Below are 18568 nucleotides of genomic sequence, written 5' to 3'. Positions count from 1 at the left end.
ACTAGATGAACAAAGTAATCCTCCAACCATAGCCCAAACCAGAGGTTCATTCCTTGAAGGCTCTTATGTGATTTGATCATGGATAGTTGTAGTTCAGCTTACTCTATTGTTGTTGTGGTTATTGTCATTTCACTTCTTCACTTAAATTTCTCAAGAAAATGTTTTTTGCCCTTCAGGTCCCTTCACAAGTCAATAGAACTATTTATGCCAGAATTCCCCTGCTGCCGCCTGACTTCAGCAAACTGCTGCCAGGAAGTTTGCTCCCTCTACACACTCGCGCGCACACACACACAAACCACCTGTATGCTGACTGTGTTGGTTGTTTTAATGCATTTAGAAAGGCATTTCCTCTGAGGAACAAACCAAGAGGACTTTGTCCTGCCAATATTTCACAGGCCAACACCTATCACTGACTGCACTCATTCAGGACCAGAGGCCTTAGTTATTCAGATAAAAAAGCCTCAACTTCTACAGAAGTAGAAGGAGATCATCTTTTCTTGCCCTCACAAAATCACATCCATAATCACCACACATTCCGACTCCCTGATTGGAGAAACCTAAATTCTCCATTGGAACACAACAAAGTCAAGTCAGTCCTTCAAAGGCTTCAGAAACAGAAAACGGGTTTTAGGTTATAGGCCACAATTACTATAGATGCCTCTTATATACACATGTAGCCCTGCAACAGCACCTTAATAAGGCTGCTGCAAACTTTATATTATCTATAATGTGCTTATTTTGTTGTTTTGTCAGTTAATCATTGAGTAATTTTTTCTATAAAATCTTAAGAAACCAGAGAAATGATCTGGGAGTGCTGTTTCGTCCTGGTCAGAATCCAAACACACGTGGTTCTCTATCACAGGAGACAGGGAAAACTTGAAAATATACACATTTAACAAGCTTGAAAAAGAGAAAAGACAAAAAGATGAGTCAATTTTTTTTCTGTTGAGCATGGTCCAAATGATGTAAAATGTTGTTGTAAATAGTTATTTGTGATACAAAGAAATAAATGATAATGATAGAACAATATGAAATGATGGATGTTTTTCTATCATCACCTGCTAATGATTTCTGATTCCACTTTTACAGGATTTTCATGAAATTATGTATTTTATCTGAAATAAAATTAATAACATCTTTGAGGTACAGATTTCTAGGTTCCACCACTCGGTGTTAAGTCCCGGGGCATAAACATTTTTCAGAAATTATCAAGTCAATATAAATGCTTTTTTAGAAACTAAGTACTTGTGAAGGTTAAACCTAAATTTCAAATGAAAAAGAATCCTAAAAACAATGTGTATATTTATCCTGTAGCTGTAACAAACATCTCAAGCTTCCTTCTTCATTCACTGGTTGAATTTGACATTGATATTATTCAATATAAATGAAAATCATCAGAATATTTCTGTAATTCTTTACAATGGAAAAATGTATATGTGATATATGATATCTTTCATATCATGTCCTATATTTGACTTTGTTTTTGTTTTTTGAACACTTCACAAAAACACATTTTAAAAAGCAGTTTTAAAATAACAAATGAAGAAAATTACCTAGAACTCTTTTCTGTTTTGTGTTGGTTTCCCCTCTCCCCAAGACCATAATAACAATAATTTAAGAAACACATCTGGTATTTTAAAGATGAGTTGAGTGGGAAAAATCTAGACTATAGTGTGGAAGAAAGTGTAGATCAGTGTGTGTGGAAGTGATTTAATTGGTAGTGATTTGGCCTGCCTGCGGTCCTCAGGCGGGGCGTGTTTGTGTCGTCGCTGAGACACTGTAATCTGTGTGGTTGCACAAAAGTCCCTCTGCTTCACGTCCAATCATCTGGAAGATGAGCGCGGCCCTGTGTGCTGCCTTAGCTCAGCTGAGTATGACTCTGCTTGTCAGTGCTGCCTCCTGTTTTGTTAACAACGGCTGAGCAGACCGTATCTCTTCCTGTGGTTACATGGGCAGATTGTCCTAAATTACTGTCTGGGGCCTCGCCTCAGTTGTTTATTTTCTGTGTTGCGCGGCATGTGTGTTGTTATTTTTCTGTGCCTCATGTATCTGGACTGTTGGTTAGAGTGTTGTGATCAGAGCTGACAACGTCTATAGTCTTATCTGTGGTTGATGTGCTGTGCTGATGGGCCAGAAATTGGTGCAGAGGGAGTTCAGGGTTATTAAGAACCACTGGACAGCCGCTGGACTCATAACATAGTGAGTAAAAGACGAGTGCTACTCACCCTCCTGGCAGTAAATAGTGTTCACTACCTGATCCATAATGTCTCCCTGGTCTCCATTAAACCAGAGCTTAGGAACTTAATTATCCTGTCCAGCACCATATATATACAGGCTGGTTCTTATGACCATGTTGGACGCCCTGTCGTCATAATTCACTGTTAGAATCTGCTGCAGTTTCAGTTTTGCAGCTGCAACATAAAAAGACCTGTTCAGCCAACTGCCAAAGACTGGTTGGCAAGTCGTCATGTGTTCCTTCAAACCGCTGTGAGATCATCCGTAAGGAGGGAGTTCTTACAACATTGTAATGACTCAAGTGCCAAACGTTGTGGAATAAAGGAAGCTCTTAAAATTCCCTCTGGGAATGAATGAAACAACGCAGCAGTCAGTCAACAGAAACATAATTGTCAGCTATTTTGATAATTGATTAATTGTTTTTACTCATTTTTAAGCATATCAGCTACACAATCCCCAAACATTCTCTGTAGTTTGTCTGTTTTTATATCATTGTAAACTTAAAGCTCTTAGTTGAGATTGATGGATTAACTGAACTGAAAAAAACAGAAAATGTCTTTGTTAAGAGCCGTTGAGTGGTGGGACAAATATTTTGGAGTTGCCGGTTCAATAACTAAAATGCATTGATTACAGTAGATAAAGTAGTAAAAGTGGTACTTTTTTTTAGGTCGTCTTACTGCGCTCATGCAATGTTGGTAGTGAGGCTGCAACTAATACGTTTTTTCACCATTTCTGATGATTATCTCATCTAAACCACTAAATGGTTAAACATCTGAAAACCCACTTATCACAATTTAATAGAGCCCACTATGAGGTCACCACATGTCTTGTTTTGTTCGTCCAAAGATCCAAAAGCCAAAGAGCAACTAATGAGTAAAAACAACAGAACTGGGGGGGGGGTGAACTCCTTTCTTTAGCCTTGCTGTTAAATAATCTAAGTCGCCAACATCCATGAAGTTTTAACCATCCTCAGAAGGCAGGCAGACCTCGGCACTACATCTGCTTAATGTAGTCACTCCAGTGCTGAAGCATGTTCAATGCACAATCACCAACCCTATGCTGTAGGGTTAGTCTTGTGCTGTCCTTTATAGCACTTCGCTACTGTGGTCAGCCTCAGGAAGCACTTCTATGTCAGCCCTGTAATATGCTGGTGACCTGTCCAGGGTGTATCCCACTTCTCAACCAATGTCTGCTGTGATTGGCTCCATCTCCCCCTGCGACCGTCCAAAGATAAGCTGTATAGATAATAGATGGATTTATAAAAAATCTTTTACAATCAGTTAACAGTTAATTAATTATGGAAATACCTAGTCAGCAGTAAGACAGTGGAGCTGGCAGCCAAACAGGCTCTATCTTTCTGTCTATGCATCTGTCTGCACGTGAACTGCATTGCTCTTGTCCTCCTCTTGATCGTATACACTGAGAGTGTAATGTAGGGGGGAAAGCTCATTGGACGTTGGCTCAGGCTGCTGTCTTTGGGCCAAGGTTGATGAAGTCAGAGGCTTAGACAGATGCATACACAAACGCATGTTCCAGCAGTCAAAACTGAGCCAAGTCATACAGCAGTTGCCTGGCCAGTCTAGTGAAGTGCCGAATGACTCTTCCCAGGTGTGGGTGCATGTACGTGTACCCTCATCTTTTTTGTTTTGGCTGTGCTTGGTGTGAAGCCAGCCATGCCGGCCGAGTCTCTCTGTGTTAAATGGCCACATCGATGAATAAAATACCTCACTACCAGTTTGTCCTCTGCAGCACGCTTATTTTTAGAGGCTGCTTAACCTGCTGCACTGGAAGCAGTGAGGCTGCCTGTTTACCTCCTTCTCTCACTCTTTCTCTCATTGTAATCAGATGTGGATTGCCAGGGCCAAACACTTCTGTTTTTTTTTTCTTCCTATCTTTATTCACAAGTGTGGTCGTTCAGTTTGAAGTGTAAGTCATGGTGTGACATAAAGCTAACACCACACAATGACGGCGGGACATTTTCAAACTTCATAGAGCAGAAGTTTTCCGCAGGCACAGAAGCAAAGTGACTGTGAGGAGAAGAGCTGTTGGTGGAGTGCAGGAACTCTGTCCAAGCAACAAAATATCTGTGCATGGGCAAAGTTTGAGCACAAGCAGAGCAATTCTATGCACAAGCCGGGTAGGTTTGAGTGCAAGTGCGGGTGTTTTTGTCAGAGAATTACAAAAGCCGAATGTGAAATCAACAAGGTCTGTTCCTTATACACTCTTGAATAAAGATAGCTGCCAGAAATATAAAAGCACATTTACAAATAGAAGAGGAAATGTTTTGTTGTTTTATCTCATTATTGTTTCTGTATGAAAATGGTTATAGATATTACTTAAACATATTCTTTATCGCACAGTCATTATGATGTTTTGTTTAATTATCTGTTATTGTTTTTCTTATCGCCCCTTTCTTTTCCTAAACTTCCTCATCTTATCTCTCCCGTCCCATGGCCTTCCTCTGTCTGCCTCTCCCTTCTCCTTACCCTTCCTTGTTTCTCTCCTTTTTTCTCCTTGTCTGGCTTCCTCTGCACCATTCTTCCTTCCTGGTTCCTTCCTCTCTCTCTTCTTTTTCCTCTGCTTGTTTCCTCATTCACCCTCGTCCTGAGCAGAGGTTGTTGTGGAGTACGAGTATGATGCGCTCCATGAGGACGAGCTCACCCTGGGAATAGGTGACATCATCAAGAACGTGCGGTACATAGATGAGGACGGCTGGATGGAGGGGGACCTCAACGGGAAAAGGGGGCTTTTCCCTGACAACTTTGTGAAGGTGAGAATCGCTCCTCTGTTGTGCCATATGGATTATATCAGATACTTAGTTGTAACAGAGTTTTGACATCGTAACGTAGACGATGCAGACTCGCCTCGGTAAGATAGCCTGTTATCTAGCTTGCTATATAAACGGAGTTGTCTTGGCAACTCCCACAATACCTGTCTGCAGGATTCTAGAATCCATCACAAAAATATGGTTTGAATATAGATTTTTTTAAAACTTTTTTTTAACGAGTTTAAAAATGTAATGTTATCCTATTGCCTGACAAACGTCTTTTTTAATCACAATTATGCAGTCCGAAGAAGACTAGTTTTGTTTGTTGATGTTGTTATTGGTGCTACTTTCCCTGTCCTTTTGTTTACAGAACAAATGGATACTTGATTTTTTATTTATTTTTTTATATTGGCACTTTGCCTGTCCTTGGTTTTAAATGGACAAAAACTTGATTTTTCTTTGTTTTTGTATCAATAGTTACCTAATATGCAGCAAAGTTTATTAAAAGACATTTTTGAATGAAGTATCGATCTTTATTTTCAGTCATCACAACCTCAAGCTAAATTTAAAAGCTGATGGCTAAATAAGAGCAATTGAGAATTTGTGTGATTCATAATCCGATTAATCGTTTCAATAATCGATAGATTAATCGACTATCAGAATAGTCGTTAGTTGCAGCCCTAGTGGTCTTCAGAGGGTTAGACGCAGGCATCGGTTTCTCAGAGTCAGGTGATGATGTACATTATGTGAATTAATAGATTTTATTAGAATTTTCCATAAATGATTTCTCTCTACTGCTTTGTTTAAAGGCAAAGCTTATGTGAATTCAGAAATCCTGATGTTATATTCAAAGAGAGGTTGTGCTTAAAAAAGCCTTTACTCAGAGTTTGTGTATCCGTAAATCACGACAAACTACAAATTGAATGGTGGATCTGAGGTGATTGAGGGTAAAAAAGTTTGTTAGTTAGCAGGGTTATGCAAAAACTGCTGGACGGATTACCATGAAACTGGGTGGAAGAACCCATTGAATTTTGGTGTGGATTCGGATCAGGGTCTGGATCCAGGAATTCTTTTTCTCTGTTTTTCAACATGTTTTTCCACATTTTCTTTAATTTCTCAGAGAGTAATTTATTGATCTTGATGAAAAGTGGCATGTTTAGCAGACTGAGTGTGTGCAATTTGGTGCAGATCCAAATAATACTCTGTATCTAATGAATTTAAATGTGGTTTCATTGGGGTCTATTGGCAGAGATATGCTCTCTCTGAGTGCCCCTGTAGTTATTTTATTGTTTCTAGGCAGCTCTTCATCTACGCTGTGTTTTCCCCTTTGGTCTAGTAACTACTGATAACACAGAGCTAAAAGCATGGGCTTGTGCAGTTTGATGCTTGTTATGAATAATGAATCCACTGTCAGTGGTTGTTAAAGAATACTAGGTTTTAAAATTGTACAGCTCTGCAAGATCATCCTTACATTTTACATTACATTTCATTTAGCTGACGCTTTTATCCAAAGTGACTTACAATAAGTGCATTCAACCATGAGGGTACAAACCCAGAACAACAAGAATCGATTAAGTACAATTTGCTTCAAAAAAGCCAAACTACAAAGTGCTACAAGTGCCATATAAGTGCAACTTGTAAATAGATAAATGATTATCTAAATATTGTCATCAACAGGTATGATGATTAACACACTTTAATTTACTTTAGCACCTAACCTTACTTTATTAGTCCTATTTCCACTCCGACAGCAATGATGAGTCAAAGCCTCCGTGGTTTTAGAGGGATCCATAACACTTTTATACGTCAAGCTTTTATTGTGTTGAGTGTAACAAGTTGTCAACCTGTCTCCCAGACTGATCCAGCAGACGCACAGGATCTGTGTAGAGACGAGCTGAGTCATCTGTTGTTATGATTTGATCTAGCTCTTGAGGCACCCGAGTGTGTTTATGTGAAATCTTCCTTTTCTGTGCAGGGTATTTGGGCAGCTAATGCGCTGTGAAATGATTCACTACAGCGCTATCTCCTTTCCTCGTTCCTCTCTCATCTCTACTGTTTTCCCCGTCCTATAATCCTGCGTAGTGAGATAGGTAATCTGCTAAGTAGCCTGGCCCAGTCACTGAGCTTGGATAGTTAATCCTCTAAGGAGCCTGCTGGCTGTTGAACTTTGTTCCTGACAACCCTGCAGTCATCTGAGATGTTGTATTTAATCTTCCTGCTTTTATTTGTTTGGTAGCTGAAAGATCAGGGGACATGAAACATGCTGCAGATGGTAAGGACTGTAACTGTTAGTCAGGGTTGTGGCATAAATTTGTTTTATTTATTATTGTCATCAGGGGAAGATCATATAGATAGAAATGTCTCTGGTATTTGATTGATTATATAAGTCTTGTTTTTTTGGAGAGTTTGGAGTCCGTGTTGATAAGCTGGTCAAAAAAATATTTTAAGGTCTGCTTGTGTGCATCTTTGTGTGTGTGTCTGTGTGTTTTTCTGGGTGTGCAAGCATCTACTTTTCACTGTAGCTTGAGCAATATATCAGTCAGCAGATTTCGTTGGCCAATGTTAACCTATCACTGACATATCAGTGTGTTTCTGATTGTATAGGGTTTAGGATGTGTTGGATCTGTTACAATACATAATCAAGAAAAATATGCTTTGGAGAATTTAGAAATTGTGTTGCATCATCATATAGTTTGTCCAGCAGAGCGCACTCCAACTCCACTGTTTACATCACTGTCTGCACCACAGGTAGCAGAGTGTGAATCACAGCTAAGCAGACTCTGGCACATTGCTGGAGTGTTAATAACGAGTCTGAGACAATTTTCAGGTGGAAGAATATGAAGCAATATTGCCCAATATATTGATATCTATATATTCTACTCTCTGAAATCGGTATCAGCCTAAAAAATCCAGCATCGTCCGTTTATCCTGTGCATGTATGATTTTATGTGACCGTGTGTATATGACACAGTGAAGGAAAACAGCAGGGGATTTTGTTCCTAATGTTTCATATGTCATACTTTTGTCAGTAGCTTTGAGGAATTTCCACACAACAAAACAAGCTGTAATCATTTAAAGGGGACATAGCATGCCCATTTTACCACAAGTTGATATGGTTCCTTGGGGTCTTAATGAAATGTCTGTAACATACTTTGGTCAAAGTACCACAAGGATCATTTCAAACAGCACCCTTTTTACCCTGTATAAAACAGCCCTCCACAGAGTGACCTGTTTTGAGTGCCTGATCCTTTAAATGCTAATGAGCCAGCTCCCCCCTCCCCCTACTCCCCCCATGATTTTAAACGATATAAATTACATATTTTATATGATATAAATTATCAAATATGCATCCCGTACTTTGTATTCCCCTTCTGTTGTCCTGGAGTTTTAATTTTCCCAATCAGGGCCAAGGCCATGTAGGGAGACTTCCAGTGCCTTATTACGACACAAAAACCAGGAAGCTCAATCGAGTCGCTCAAGCATGACGTTTCTGACTTAGAGGAACTATAACAAAACGCGCGAGTGTTTTTTTCCCAGAGTTTTTGGGTTGGTAGACATGCCAGATACCCACATTAACCTGTAGAAGCACTAACAAAGTGGAATTTGCATGCTATGTCCCCTTTAATTAAAATCAGGAAACATCAGATTGAAGAATTAAGTATATAAATGGATGGAGCAGTTTCTACATTACTTCAAACATATCTTTGGCATTTCTGTACTACAGTTTGTTCTTACTTATTGGCCGTATATGTTTATATATTGATAATAAGCTAATATCAGAATATTCTAAGTTTTGCTCTACCAAATAAGTATTTAAGTTAAACATCTAGCCCTAATTAATAAGGGTGTAACAATTGTGTTCCTCTGATCAAGTGTTACATAAATTGGATCAAGATGGAAATTTTAAATCCCCAAAGAAAAAAGACAAAACATGTTTCGCTTCATTATTATTTCTCCTGTTGGTGATAGAATGGATTTTTCTAATTAACACCCTGGATGTGTGACAGTTGTAAGTGTAAAACAGTTAGTAGACCTGTTTATACAGTGTATAGTGGTGTGTTGTCACACTTTCTTAAAGCCCCTTCACACTTTTCAGTATTGTCAGTGAACCACAAACAGATACTGGGAGGGGGAAAGGAATTGTGTGATTTTCTGCATCTAAAGCTCATGTTAATTTCAATGAATCTGTCTTTTTATCACTGCCACACACACACACACACACACACACACACACACACACACACACACACACACACACACACACACACACACACACACACACACACACACACACACACACACACACACACACACACACACACACACTGGGACTTGTAACTTGTCACAACAAAGGCTTAGTCCCCTTTTCACTTCAGTCTACACTGAGTGATAAACAGGAGAGAGCTGATGAGTCTAGGATAGGCTCAGGGTCACAAGTTAAAAATGTATTGATTCCATAACCTTTAAACATTCCTATAAAGATCTTACTTTGCTCATGGGTTTAGTGCGAGTGGTTTGAAGACCATCACACTTAGAGTTTTTAATATGCAAGTTCTCGGCCTAAGAACAGTCGGAGTCCCCTGGTTTTAGTGGAAGGCACTTTAGGCAATTATTGACTCCATAGGGATAAAAGGAGGATTGTGCATGTTAACATCACCAAGAGAAAACAGACTGGGACCTGCTCATGTTGTTTAGCATTAATTGACACAACAGTTGATAACAGCTTTTTGAACATAGAATCTGAGCATAACATTCTGAGCTGGACACGGTGGTGATCAGAAGCAGCACTGAAAAGAGCAACTGACTTAGAGGACACTTTGAGCCCTACATATTATTTGGATAGTTTGTATAACCTGTTTGTTGACTGCTGTATTTCAGATGTAAACATTCAGAGTAGGCTCGGCGGTCGATTTAATGAAGGCTTCCAAAAAACACACTGATTGTTTGATTGGACTAACTTACCTGTACGTGTACATGGAGTGTTAGTGTAGTAGTCTGCCTATGTATGTCTAACCTTGTGATCAGTCCATTATATGTACTTTGTACTTATACTTCTCATACAAAGTCTGTCTGTCTATCAGCAGGATTATTCAAAAACTACTCAAGCAATTTCCATTGCATTTCGTATAGAGGTGGGGCATTACCTTAAGGAAGAACCCAATACATTTTGGAGTAGATTTGTATATACAGGCATGTCCAGGTTTTTTTTTCACTCTATTTCACTTTGAGAAATGGGGCATTAGCCTTGGCAGCATGTGCTATCAGAGTGCCCTTCTATTATTATCATGTTTTATAGTATATTATAAAACTACTTCAAGTTCAACCTGTCAAGGACAATAAAACTATTTTAAAACTATTTTTTAAAGCCTATAGTGCCACCAACCTGGCCCTGTCTTTTGTTGGTGTGTTTTTAAGGTTTGTGTGTTGGGGGGGGGCAACAGCTTGGCAAAGAGCACTGCACACAGCTCTATATTGAAGCAACTGCACAAACACTACAATAGAGATCATTTGTGTTATTATCAGAGGATGCAAAGGATAAGAGTATCCAAAATGGATGGTTGAATGTGCATGTTTATGTTAACACCCCGGCATGAACATATATTATATTTTGAGTATAAATCTATTAGGGCTGGGCAATAAAACAACAAATATCACGAGATGAAGATTATCGCGATATAACTTTTCATCGATAGAAATATAAGACATGGTCAATATAACTTCGATAGAACTCATTCCACCCATGTTTTGACAGACAACACAAACAGCCAATGATGATGACAATTGAGAATAGCGCCGAACCAATCATGTGGCTGGAATAGAGTTACAGCCACGTCAGGTTAGGTTGACGCACACAGCACAGAGCCTAATAGGAGCAGCAGCACACGTGCTAATGTTTGAGCTCCTATATAGAGGTGGACGACTCTGCATGGATGCAGTGACTGAACATAATCGAGTCATGTTTTCTGGTACATTCATTGTCTTAGCGGGTTTCCACCGCTGAATAATTATAACCACCGCTGCTTCAGGATCAGGACAGACCCTCATTAAAAGGTTGGGTCGTCGTCTATCTGAGTCTCTGTCGGAGTCTGCTTCCTCCTCACTCCCCCGCTGACCTGCGCTCACTTTACAAGTTATTAGGACATGTACAGGACTGATGTTTACTTTGTGTTTGTTTTCACTTCACAGTTTATGAGACACACTTTTAAATCGGCTAAACAACACGAGAAGTAACGTGACGCGCAAACTATATATATTCCATCTGAAATCCTGACAGGAGTTAGTGAAGGTGTGACATGGACTTTGGGCTGTTGTCAGGGAGTTTCCCAGGCTACGAGAATGCAGCAGCTGGTTCACCGCCTGACTGTGACATGTTTGGGATCATTAGCGACAGCTAGATTTAGCATGAGTGGGCTGTGCTTAGTACAATGCTGCACTGAGTCTTTGTGAATCTGTAGCTCATCAGAAGGCTGATTGTCCCACACATTTCAATTCACCATGTAATGTGAAACTAATTTACCTTGTCTCACATTTCCCCATTCCATCTAACCAACGTCCGACAACACTATTAGTATCTCAGGTGTTTGCCTCCTGCCTGATGTGCATTTCTGTTGCAAAACATCTGTTTTCAATTGAGATTCATAGTGTTTTTTGTTAATTTGGCAAAACAATTTATCTGGCCACATCCAGAAGAGGTCTGCATCACCACACTGTGTTTAGTGGCTGCAGTCCGAAGAGGAACACAGGGAATTTTGGGATTGTATTTTGCAGTTTTCCAGTTATGATCTACTAAACCAGTATTCATATCCTCACATTCTGAATCTGTGAATCGAGATAATGTGTTTTAAGCCTAAATGTCCGCTGATATCTTCTGACGAGGTGCATTCAGGGACTGCCGGAAATGCCAACGTCAGCTAGCTTAGCCATTTCCTGTAGACTTTTATGAATTTAACATTTGTACAGTGATTTAGAGGAGATTTCAAAATATCGAGATATCTATCGCGATATAGCCTAAAAATATTGCAATTTTTTTTTAGGCCATATCGCCCAGCCCTACTGGGAGAATCACTTGACTTTGTGGAAACTATAGTAAACAATGCAATCACAACAATGTTTATAAATTAATAATTAATATCCACTTTTTGATTTCCAGTTTTAAAAAATAATTTGATTTTCTGTTTTGAAAATTGTATTGGTTGTTACCCAAATTATTTAAATATACAAAAATATATTGTTAGGTGTTGGTGAAAAATGTTATATAAGTATGCGGAGTTGTAGAATTAGGTATATGTGTATATTAGAGATGGAAGAGTGGAAATCAGAAATGTGAAATTGTTTGTGTGACATTTAGAATCTTAGAATTTTACTGAAAATGAAGACAAAGTAAAAAAGACAATTCTTAATGTATCTTGTATGTGTGTGTTTTTGTATGTAGGAATTGAAGAAGGAATCCAAAGAGGTCAAGGAAACAAAGAATGAGCCTAAAGAGGAGACCTCTCAGCCTCAGAGGAGAGAGAAAAGCGCAGGGAATGTGGCCAACCTGGTCCAGAGGATGAGCACAATCGGCATCCCAACTGGTGGCTTCCAGCCTCAGCCCCCAGCAGCGGCAAAAAGTACGAAGCTGTACTTTTCTCTGTGTTTAGATAAAGTAATTTGTTAAATCAGGACTTCACAGTATCCAGAAATTAGTTTTTGGGAACCAGTATGCTTCAAATTCTAGGGTGCTTAATGCCAAATTTGGTATCACTCACACACTCATGTGCACACACCTCCATAAAGAAGATAGTAGTTAAAATTGACTTGCATCGTGACAGATCAATCGTCTGTCAACATGTCAGATATCGCGATAATAATCGTTATCGTTTTATTGCCCAGCCCTAAATGTGAGTAATATACGTGGAGAAAAAATGTGTCCATTCCACAGTCAGGGAATTGAAATGACTTTCATATTAGTATTTAGTTGTGATGATGATATTGTGAACTGTGACTCCTGACTGGACAGATGTGACAGAGAATAAATCAGGAACTTAGACGAGTGCTAGGATCTTCATCAGTTTCGGGTCATAATAAAAAAGCTGTTTATATTTTTATTTAAATGGGTCTGTCCAGGACAACTACTGTGTCGCTTTAAATGTTGCTGTCGCAAAGAACTGTGGGACAGCATTTTCTCCTTTCCTTTCATAAAGGATGTTCCCATGTTTTCTATGCTAAAGGAGATAACTTAGGAAGCATTAAAGCTCTTCCTCATCATTTAGAGCAGTTATTCTGAAAGTGTGGGCCGCGGCTCCCTGGTGGGCCATGAAGCCACTGCAGGTGGGCCGTGAGAGGTCATCAGAAAATAAATAGATAACAAAAGTTTCAGATTTGTAAGTAAGCGTTGATTACCACCAAAAATGTATGATTGATTTTAAAAAAAAAAGTAATCATCACAGGTAATGAAACAAAGACATTTAGATTTAAATTCCACGTTCCTAATTTATCTGACCTATATAGCAGGTGTCATTGTTTTTTCTGACCGTCACATTAACACTTGAACGCATCATTAGCGGGGGAATCATAGGGGAGGGAGAACTTTGTTGTCTGCTGGGTCGAGCAAGATGGAGCAGAGGAAAGCTGCTGATGACGAAGGGGAATCAGAAAGTCAAACTGAATCATTCAAAACTAAAAAGACGACTCGCAGAAAGGACTCAAGTGAGGACCTGTCGCTGGCCCAGAGGACAACCCCCAAGCCTGTGTGTGTGCTGTGCACTCAGATGCTAGCTAACAAGACCCTGGGGCCATGTAAAGTGCGCCGCCGCCATTTAGAAACTAAACATGGACAATATTTATCCAAGCCTCGAGCATCTTTTAAAAATACGCAGAGAGAGCATCGGAGCCAGCTACGCGGCAACATCAGCCCTCTCATTGGGTGGGTTACAGGTGACACAATGTCACTTCACGCGATGTGTGATTCAATATCAAGTATATCGAGATAAACTGCTTGAGGTGTCAGACTAGAGGAATTCCAGTGTTAATGTCAGTTTATGGACGTTTTTTTGGGGGGGGGGCCTTAAATGCCTTAAACCCCTTAAGTATATTTGATTACGCCTCAAATGTGTTTTTCTTCTCCCTGATATTCTGGTTGTGCTCTGTTATACAAACAGCAAGAATATTGCAAATTGTTACGCTTAAATGTGGATGTTATTGGATTTGCACTGCATATGCCTATGTTCATATACAATTATTTTAGCTATAAAATGAATAATATGTATGGTAATAGTTGATTCTAATCCTGTGTGTGGATCATATAGTTGTGATTAAAGGTGTGGGTGGGCCGCACACATATTTCAGTTTTCAAATTGGGCCGCGGCATTCTTAAGTTTGGGCATGGCTGATTTAGAGAATTCCAATACCTCTTATTATGGCGGCCGCTGAAATACTTCCGGGTCATTTCACTCAGTTAGGAAGGATCCTGCGCAAAATAGATTTTTTATAAAACACCCATGCACTCTACTGAGTGCTATTGTAGTTGTTATTGTGTCTGCTGTTTTTCTTCTTTCCTTTGCGTTTTTTCACATTAGACTACAGAATTTAGCTTTACTATACTGCCCCCTTCAGACTGAACACTGAAGAATCACGTCTCCAGGGCTCACAACATCACAGGTACCTTTAGTGCCACTGGCGCTTTAGAAATACAAGGACCTTCATATTTTCAGAATTTTAGCATCAACTTGTGTGACATACCTACTTCTTACCGCAACTGGGCTCATTAGACTAAATCAATTGTTATTGACTGGAACATTAGGTTAAATTACACAAGTATTCCTTTGTTTTCTACTTTCCTACAAATTCTATTCATGTTGCGTTTGGCATGATTAAGCAAATTCCCCGACTAGTATTTTTTTTACCTGTGTCTGCTGCGTGGGAGCTCATGTATCCTCTTATGCAAACATATGCATGTATTCTGTGTGCAAACCTCCACCCTGTCCAGTCTTGTTTGAAGATTCTAACATGAATGCTGTTTTTTCTTTTTCTATTCCACCTGAGCAGTGCTCCAGACTAAGTTTTTACATTGGTTGCACCAGTGCCCCTAACTTTTTTTATTTAGCATTCAGCACATAATTTAGGTGCACCCACAATTTTTTACTGTGCCTTTTTTGCATGGCAAAATACACCTATTATACCTTTTCTTGACAGTTCCCATATATATTGGTAATTTCTTATGGGCTGGGTATCGCCGCTGATTACCCAAATCTATTCGATTCTGATTCAAAAAGTTTCGATTCGATTTTAGATTAGATTCGATATTGATTAATTTAAGGATATATAGGTATATTTACAATACCAATGTTTTCAAGGTAGGCCTGTCACAATAACAAATTTTGTTGGACGATATTTTGTCGGAGACATTATTGAGATAAGTTAAATTATTGTTATCATTGTGAAACCCTTTTAAACCACCTGTATATCGGTATTATTATAGCATAATCCTGCAAGTACACCCTGTCAAAGAGCAATACACTTAATTCTGAAGAATATTCAGTCAGACATTTGAATTAGAATTAAAAATATTAAGATATCCTAAATAAATAAAACATCATTTCAAATAAATATTAAACATTTGGCACAGAATACACGTTACCAGCTAGGCAATTTGGGGGGGGGCAGCCTGGGCTTGTGAGTGTAAACTCTGCAGAGGAGATGAGGGAGCGACACGAGTCGATCAAATACAAAGACAGACCAGCTACACGTTTGGTGCACCAGTGCGACCAATGAAATTTTGTTAGTGGCACGTCCCCGAAATGGTCGCACTCTGGAGCGTGCTTAGCTACTGTTACTATGTGTCTAATCTCAAAGAATGGCATTCTTAAAATACAGAGCTCAACTTGAGAGAATTAGTCATGTGTAAACATAATAGCACAGTAATTGTCTGCTAATGTAGATTTCTCCTGCATTTGTGATGTTGCGTGTATTACTGTAGGAGAGATAGACAGATGCTCTGAAACATGAATAATACACTATCGCCTGATCTCATACTAACACATGCTGACCATGTAAGATTTAGGATAACTAGCCAGTCACAATCTTCTATTGAATGTTTTGGTAGAGCCACACATAAAAACTAAAACACTAATTCCTCCCTTGAATCAAATTCAGCAGTGATCTCATGCATTAAACATACACTGGCTTGTCCTTAACTCCAACAAAAATAAGAATGTTTGTCTATAAAGCATCTACTTTTTTGAAAGTCGCCATAATTGCAGTCACCGCTGAGACTTGCACCGGGAGGAACCACCGTAAAGGACATGTTTTTTCATATACTCAAGACTAACTTTTTCCACAAGTAGCACTGGTTTTTAATGCTTTTAAAAATTACGTGCACCACTTACAACGACATGCAAATCAACACTTTACAAGGAGCTTCCTCTTACAGTATGCCTCTGCTTCCCCTCCCATTGGAGCACATCTCCCTGAGGACCACTAGGGCCTGGCACCTCTGAAGGCCAACCCTTGTATTTGGGCCTTTTAGCTCTTTTGCCCTGACTGAACCTCATCTGTACAACCTCCTTAGCATCAAGCTCCTCCAAGCTAGTTCCCTCAAGACTTATTCTAATCAGGTCCTCCACTGTGTCCACATCTGACATCATTCTCTATAATTCTCTTCCTTTGATATATCATTCTGAAATTGTATTGCTATTCTGCGTGCGTGCGTGCGTGCGGCCAGTCTGACACACACACAAATTCTCGGCTCATTACTACCATTTCACGTGATGGCCTATACGATGATGATGCAAGTTGCACTTGTGCACCTAGTTATAAAATGTAGTCGCACTGTCTCCAAAAATAGTGGCAAAATGCCACTAAATGGTCGCAGTCTGATCGCATTTGCTCGTCAGTATTTGTATGTGTCTATAATCGGTAGCTGTGTTTGCTCAGCAGGGTGCGTCTGCTGCCTGCCAAAGGATCACCCTGCGGAACCGTCCCGTCTGGGGTGGAGTTCTCGATCGTCCTCCCACTTCCTTGATTTGTATCTTGCTTGCATGTCACCTGTCCCAGTTCCAACCCCCCCTCTTTAGCATTCTGACTCTCCCGGCGAGATGAAAACAAAAACACAGACTAGTGAATGTGTTAGACCACACAGCAGGTTGGTTGACTTACTGGTGTTCCTTGGGCCTCCTTTGTTTTCACAGAGCCTAAGAGGAGACAGTGCAAGGCGCTGTTCGACTATCAGCCGCAGAATGAAGACGAGCTTGAGCTGAAGGCCGGAGAAATCATAGACATCATTGAAGAGGTACTTTATCACCATTGCTGACTATTATAGTTCATAATTGTCTAAGAAACCAAAACTTTCCTTTTGAAAAGTAAATTAGAATGAATGTTCCTGTGCCATCTGCGCTAAACAAGCTCCACTGTAATACTACACATACTGTATGTTATGCTTCTAAACACTGAAGATACACTGACGGGTTATTTGTGGTGGCAGCAAGTCAGAACAAGTGAGAGGTGTGAGCAGCGGAGAGCACTTTGAGTGAAGGTGCAAAGTCATAAGTGCTAATAGGTTGCTGTAAAAAAAATGTATGCATGTGTGCCGAACTACTCTGAGCAGTAAAACAAATCATTTATTGTCATTTTGCTGGATGAAATGGATTCAAACGTGCTGGTTAATTCCCCCATGATTGAATTTTCAATTGCAGGATTAAATGTTGGAGACAGATTTTCTAAAGCATTTGTCAACATCATTTTTTTCTTAAATGCATTTTTAGTTGATAATGAGGCTTTACAGAATTGTATAGTGGGATATGTGCATAATTAGGTGCATTGGGAGCATAGTGGAATTTGAAAGTCTGACTGTTGACCAGAGAAGCACTGGACCTAAGAATCACTACATATTAACTTGTTGGGGGTGAAGAAATGACATAACTGTTGTTGACGTTATCTCATTGCTCCATTTCTTTTCCTGTGTGCAGGTTGAAGAGGGCTGGTGGAACGGTAACGTAAACTGCAAGTCGGGACTGTTCCCCTCCAACTTTGTCAAAGAGCTGGACGCCATGGGAGAGGACGGGGAGTCAGTCGACACGGCAGCAGATGAGACTGGTAAGGACAGACACAGAAAACAAGCCAGACTTCATTAATGGAAAGGGTGCAGCTCGGTTGGCAAAACACTAGAGAAGGAATACTGGAATTTTGTAATGTTTGCTCTGACACGATAGCAAACAAAGCTCAGGGCTGGTGCCAAGAGACAGTTTTTCTTGTTATTTAATTCTAGTCAGATTCAACGGTGATTGTCGTCTGTCTGAAGTGTCTTTTAAAATGTATTAGATGATATGTATTTCACAGTTTCCCCTGTTGTTGGTTAATCATTATTAAATCAAGTATTGGAGCGGTTTGGACAGGTTGTAACAAGTCTCAACAAGAGCTGACTTTAACCTGCTAAATCGTTCGTCTGCTAGTTCTATGACTAGGAGCTACGTCTTTGCATGTGCATGTTAAGGGATCTAAAAAGTGTAATAAAATGTTTTCCATAAGAGTTGTGGTAAACTATAGGCATTCATGGAAAGTGCTGAGTTTTTAGTATTCTTGTCCTTCAGG

General features: G+C 39.6%; 1 protein-coding gene across 5 annotated transcripts in view; it reads left to right on the top strand.

The window, feature by feature from the left end:
* The window catches only part of LOC118099762 (CD2-associated protein), a 58984-nt gene that overhangs the window by 6982 nt on the left and 33434 nt on the right, over positions 1–18568 (top strand). For 4 of the 5 annotated variants that reach the window (XM_047337987.1, XM_047337985.1, XM_047337984.1 and 1 more), the window contains exons 2-5: positions 4848–5005; positions 12435–12612; positions 17170–17270; positions 17947–18073. In XM_047337987.1, coding sequence (XP_047193943.1) covers positions 4848–5005; positions 12435–12612; positions 17170–17270; positions 17947–18073 — 564 coding nt within the window. Of the gene's footprint in view, positions 1–4847; positions 5006–7174; positions 7275–12434; positions 12613–17169; positions 17271–17946; positions 18074–18568 lie in introns of those variants that run through there. The other variant, XM_047337986.1, reaches the window with a different exon arrangement.

The sequence above is a fragment of the Hippoglossus stenolepis genome, chromosome 20 (genome assembly GCF_022539355.2).
Source record: "Hippoglossus stenolepis isolate QCI-W04-F060 chromosome 20, HSTE1.2, whole genome shotgun sequence".
Classification (NCBI taxonomy): Eukaryota; Metazoa; Chordata; class Actinopteri; order Pleuronectiformes; family Pleuronectidae; genus Hippoglossus; species Hippoglossus stenolepis.
Note: the sequence above shows the minus strand (reverse complement) of the source record. Positions and strands in the feature narration are given on the sequence as shown.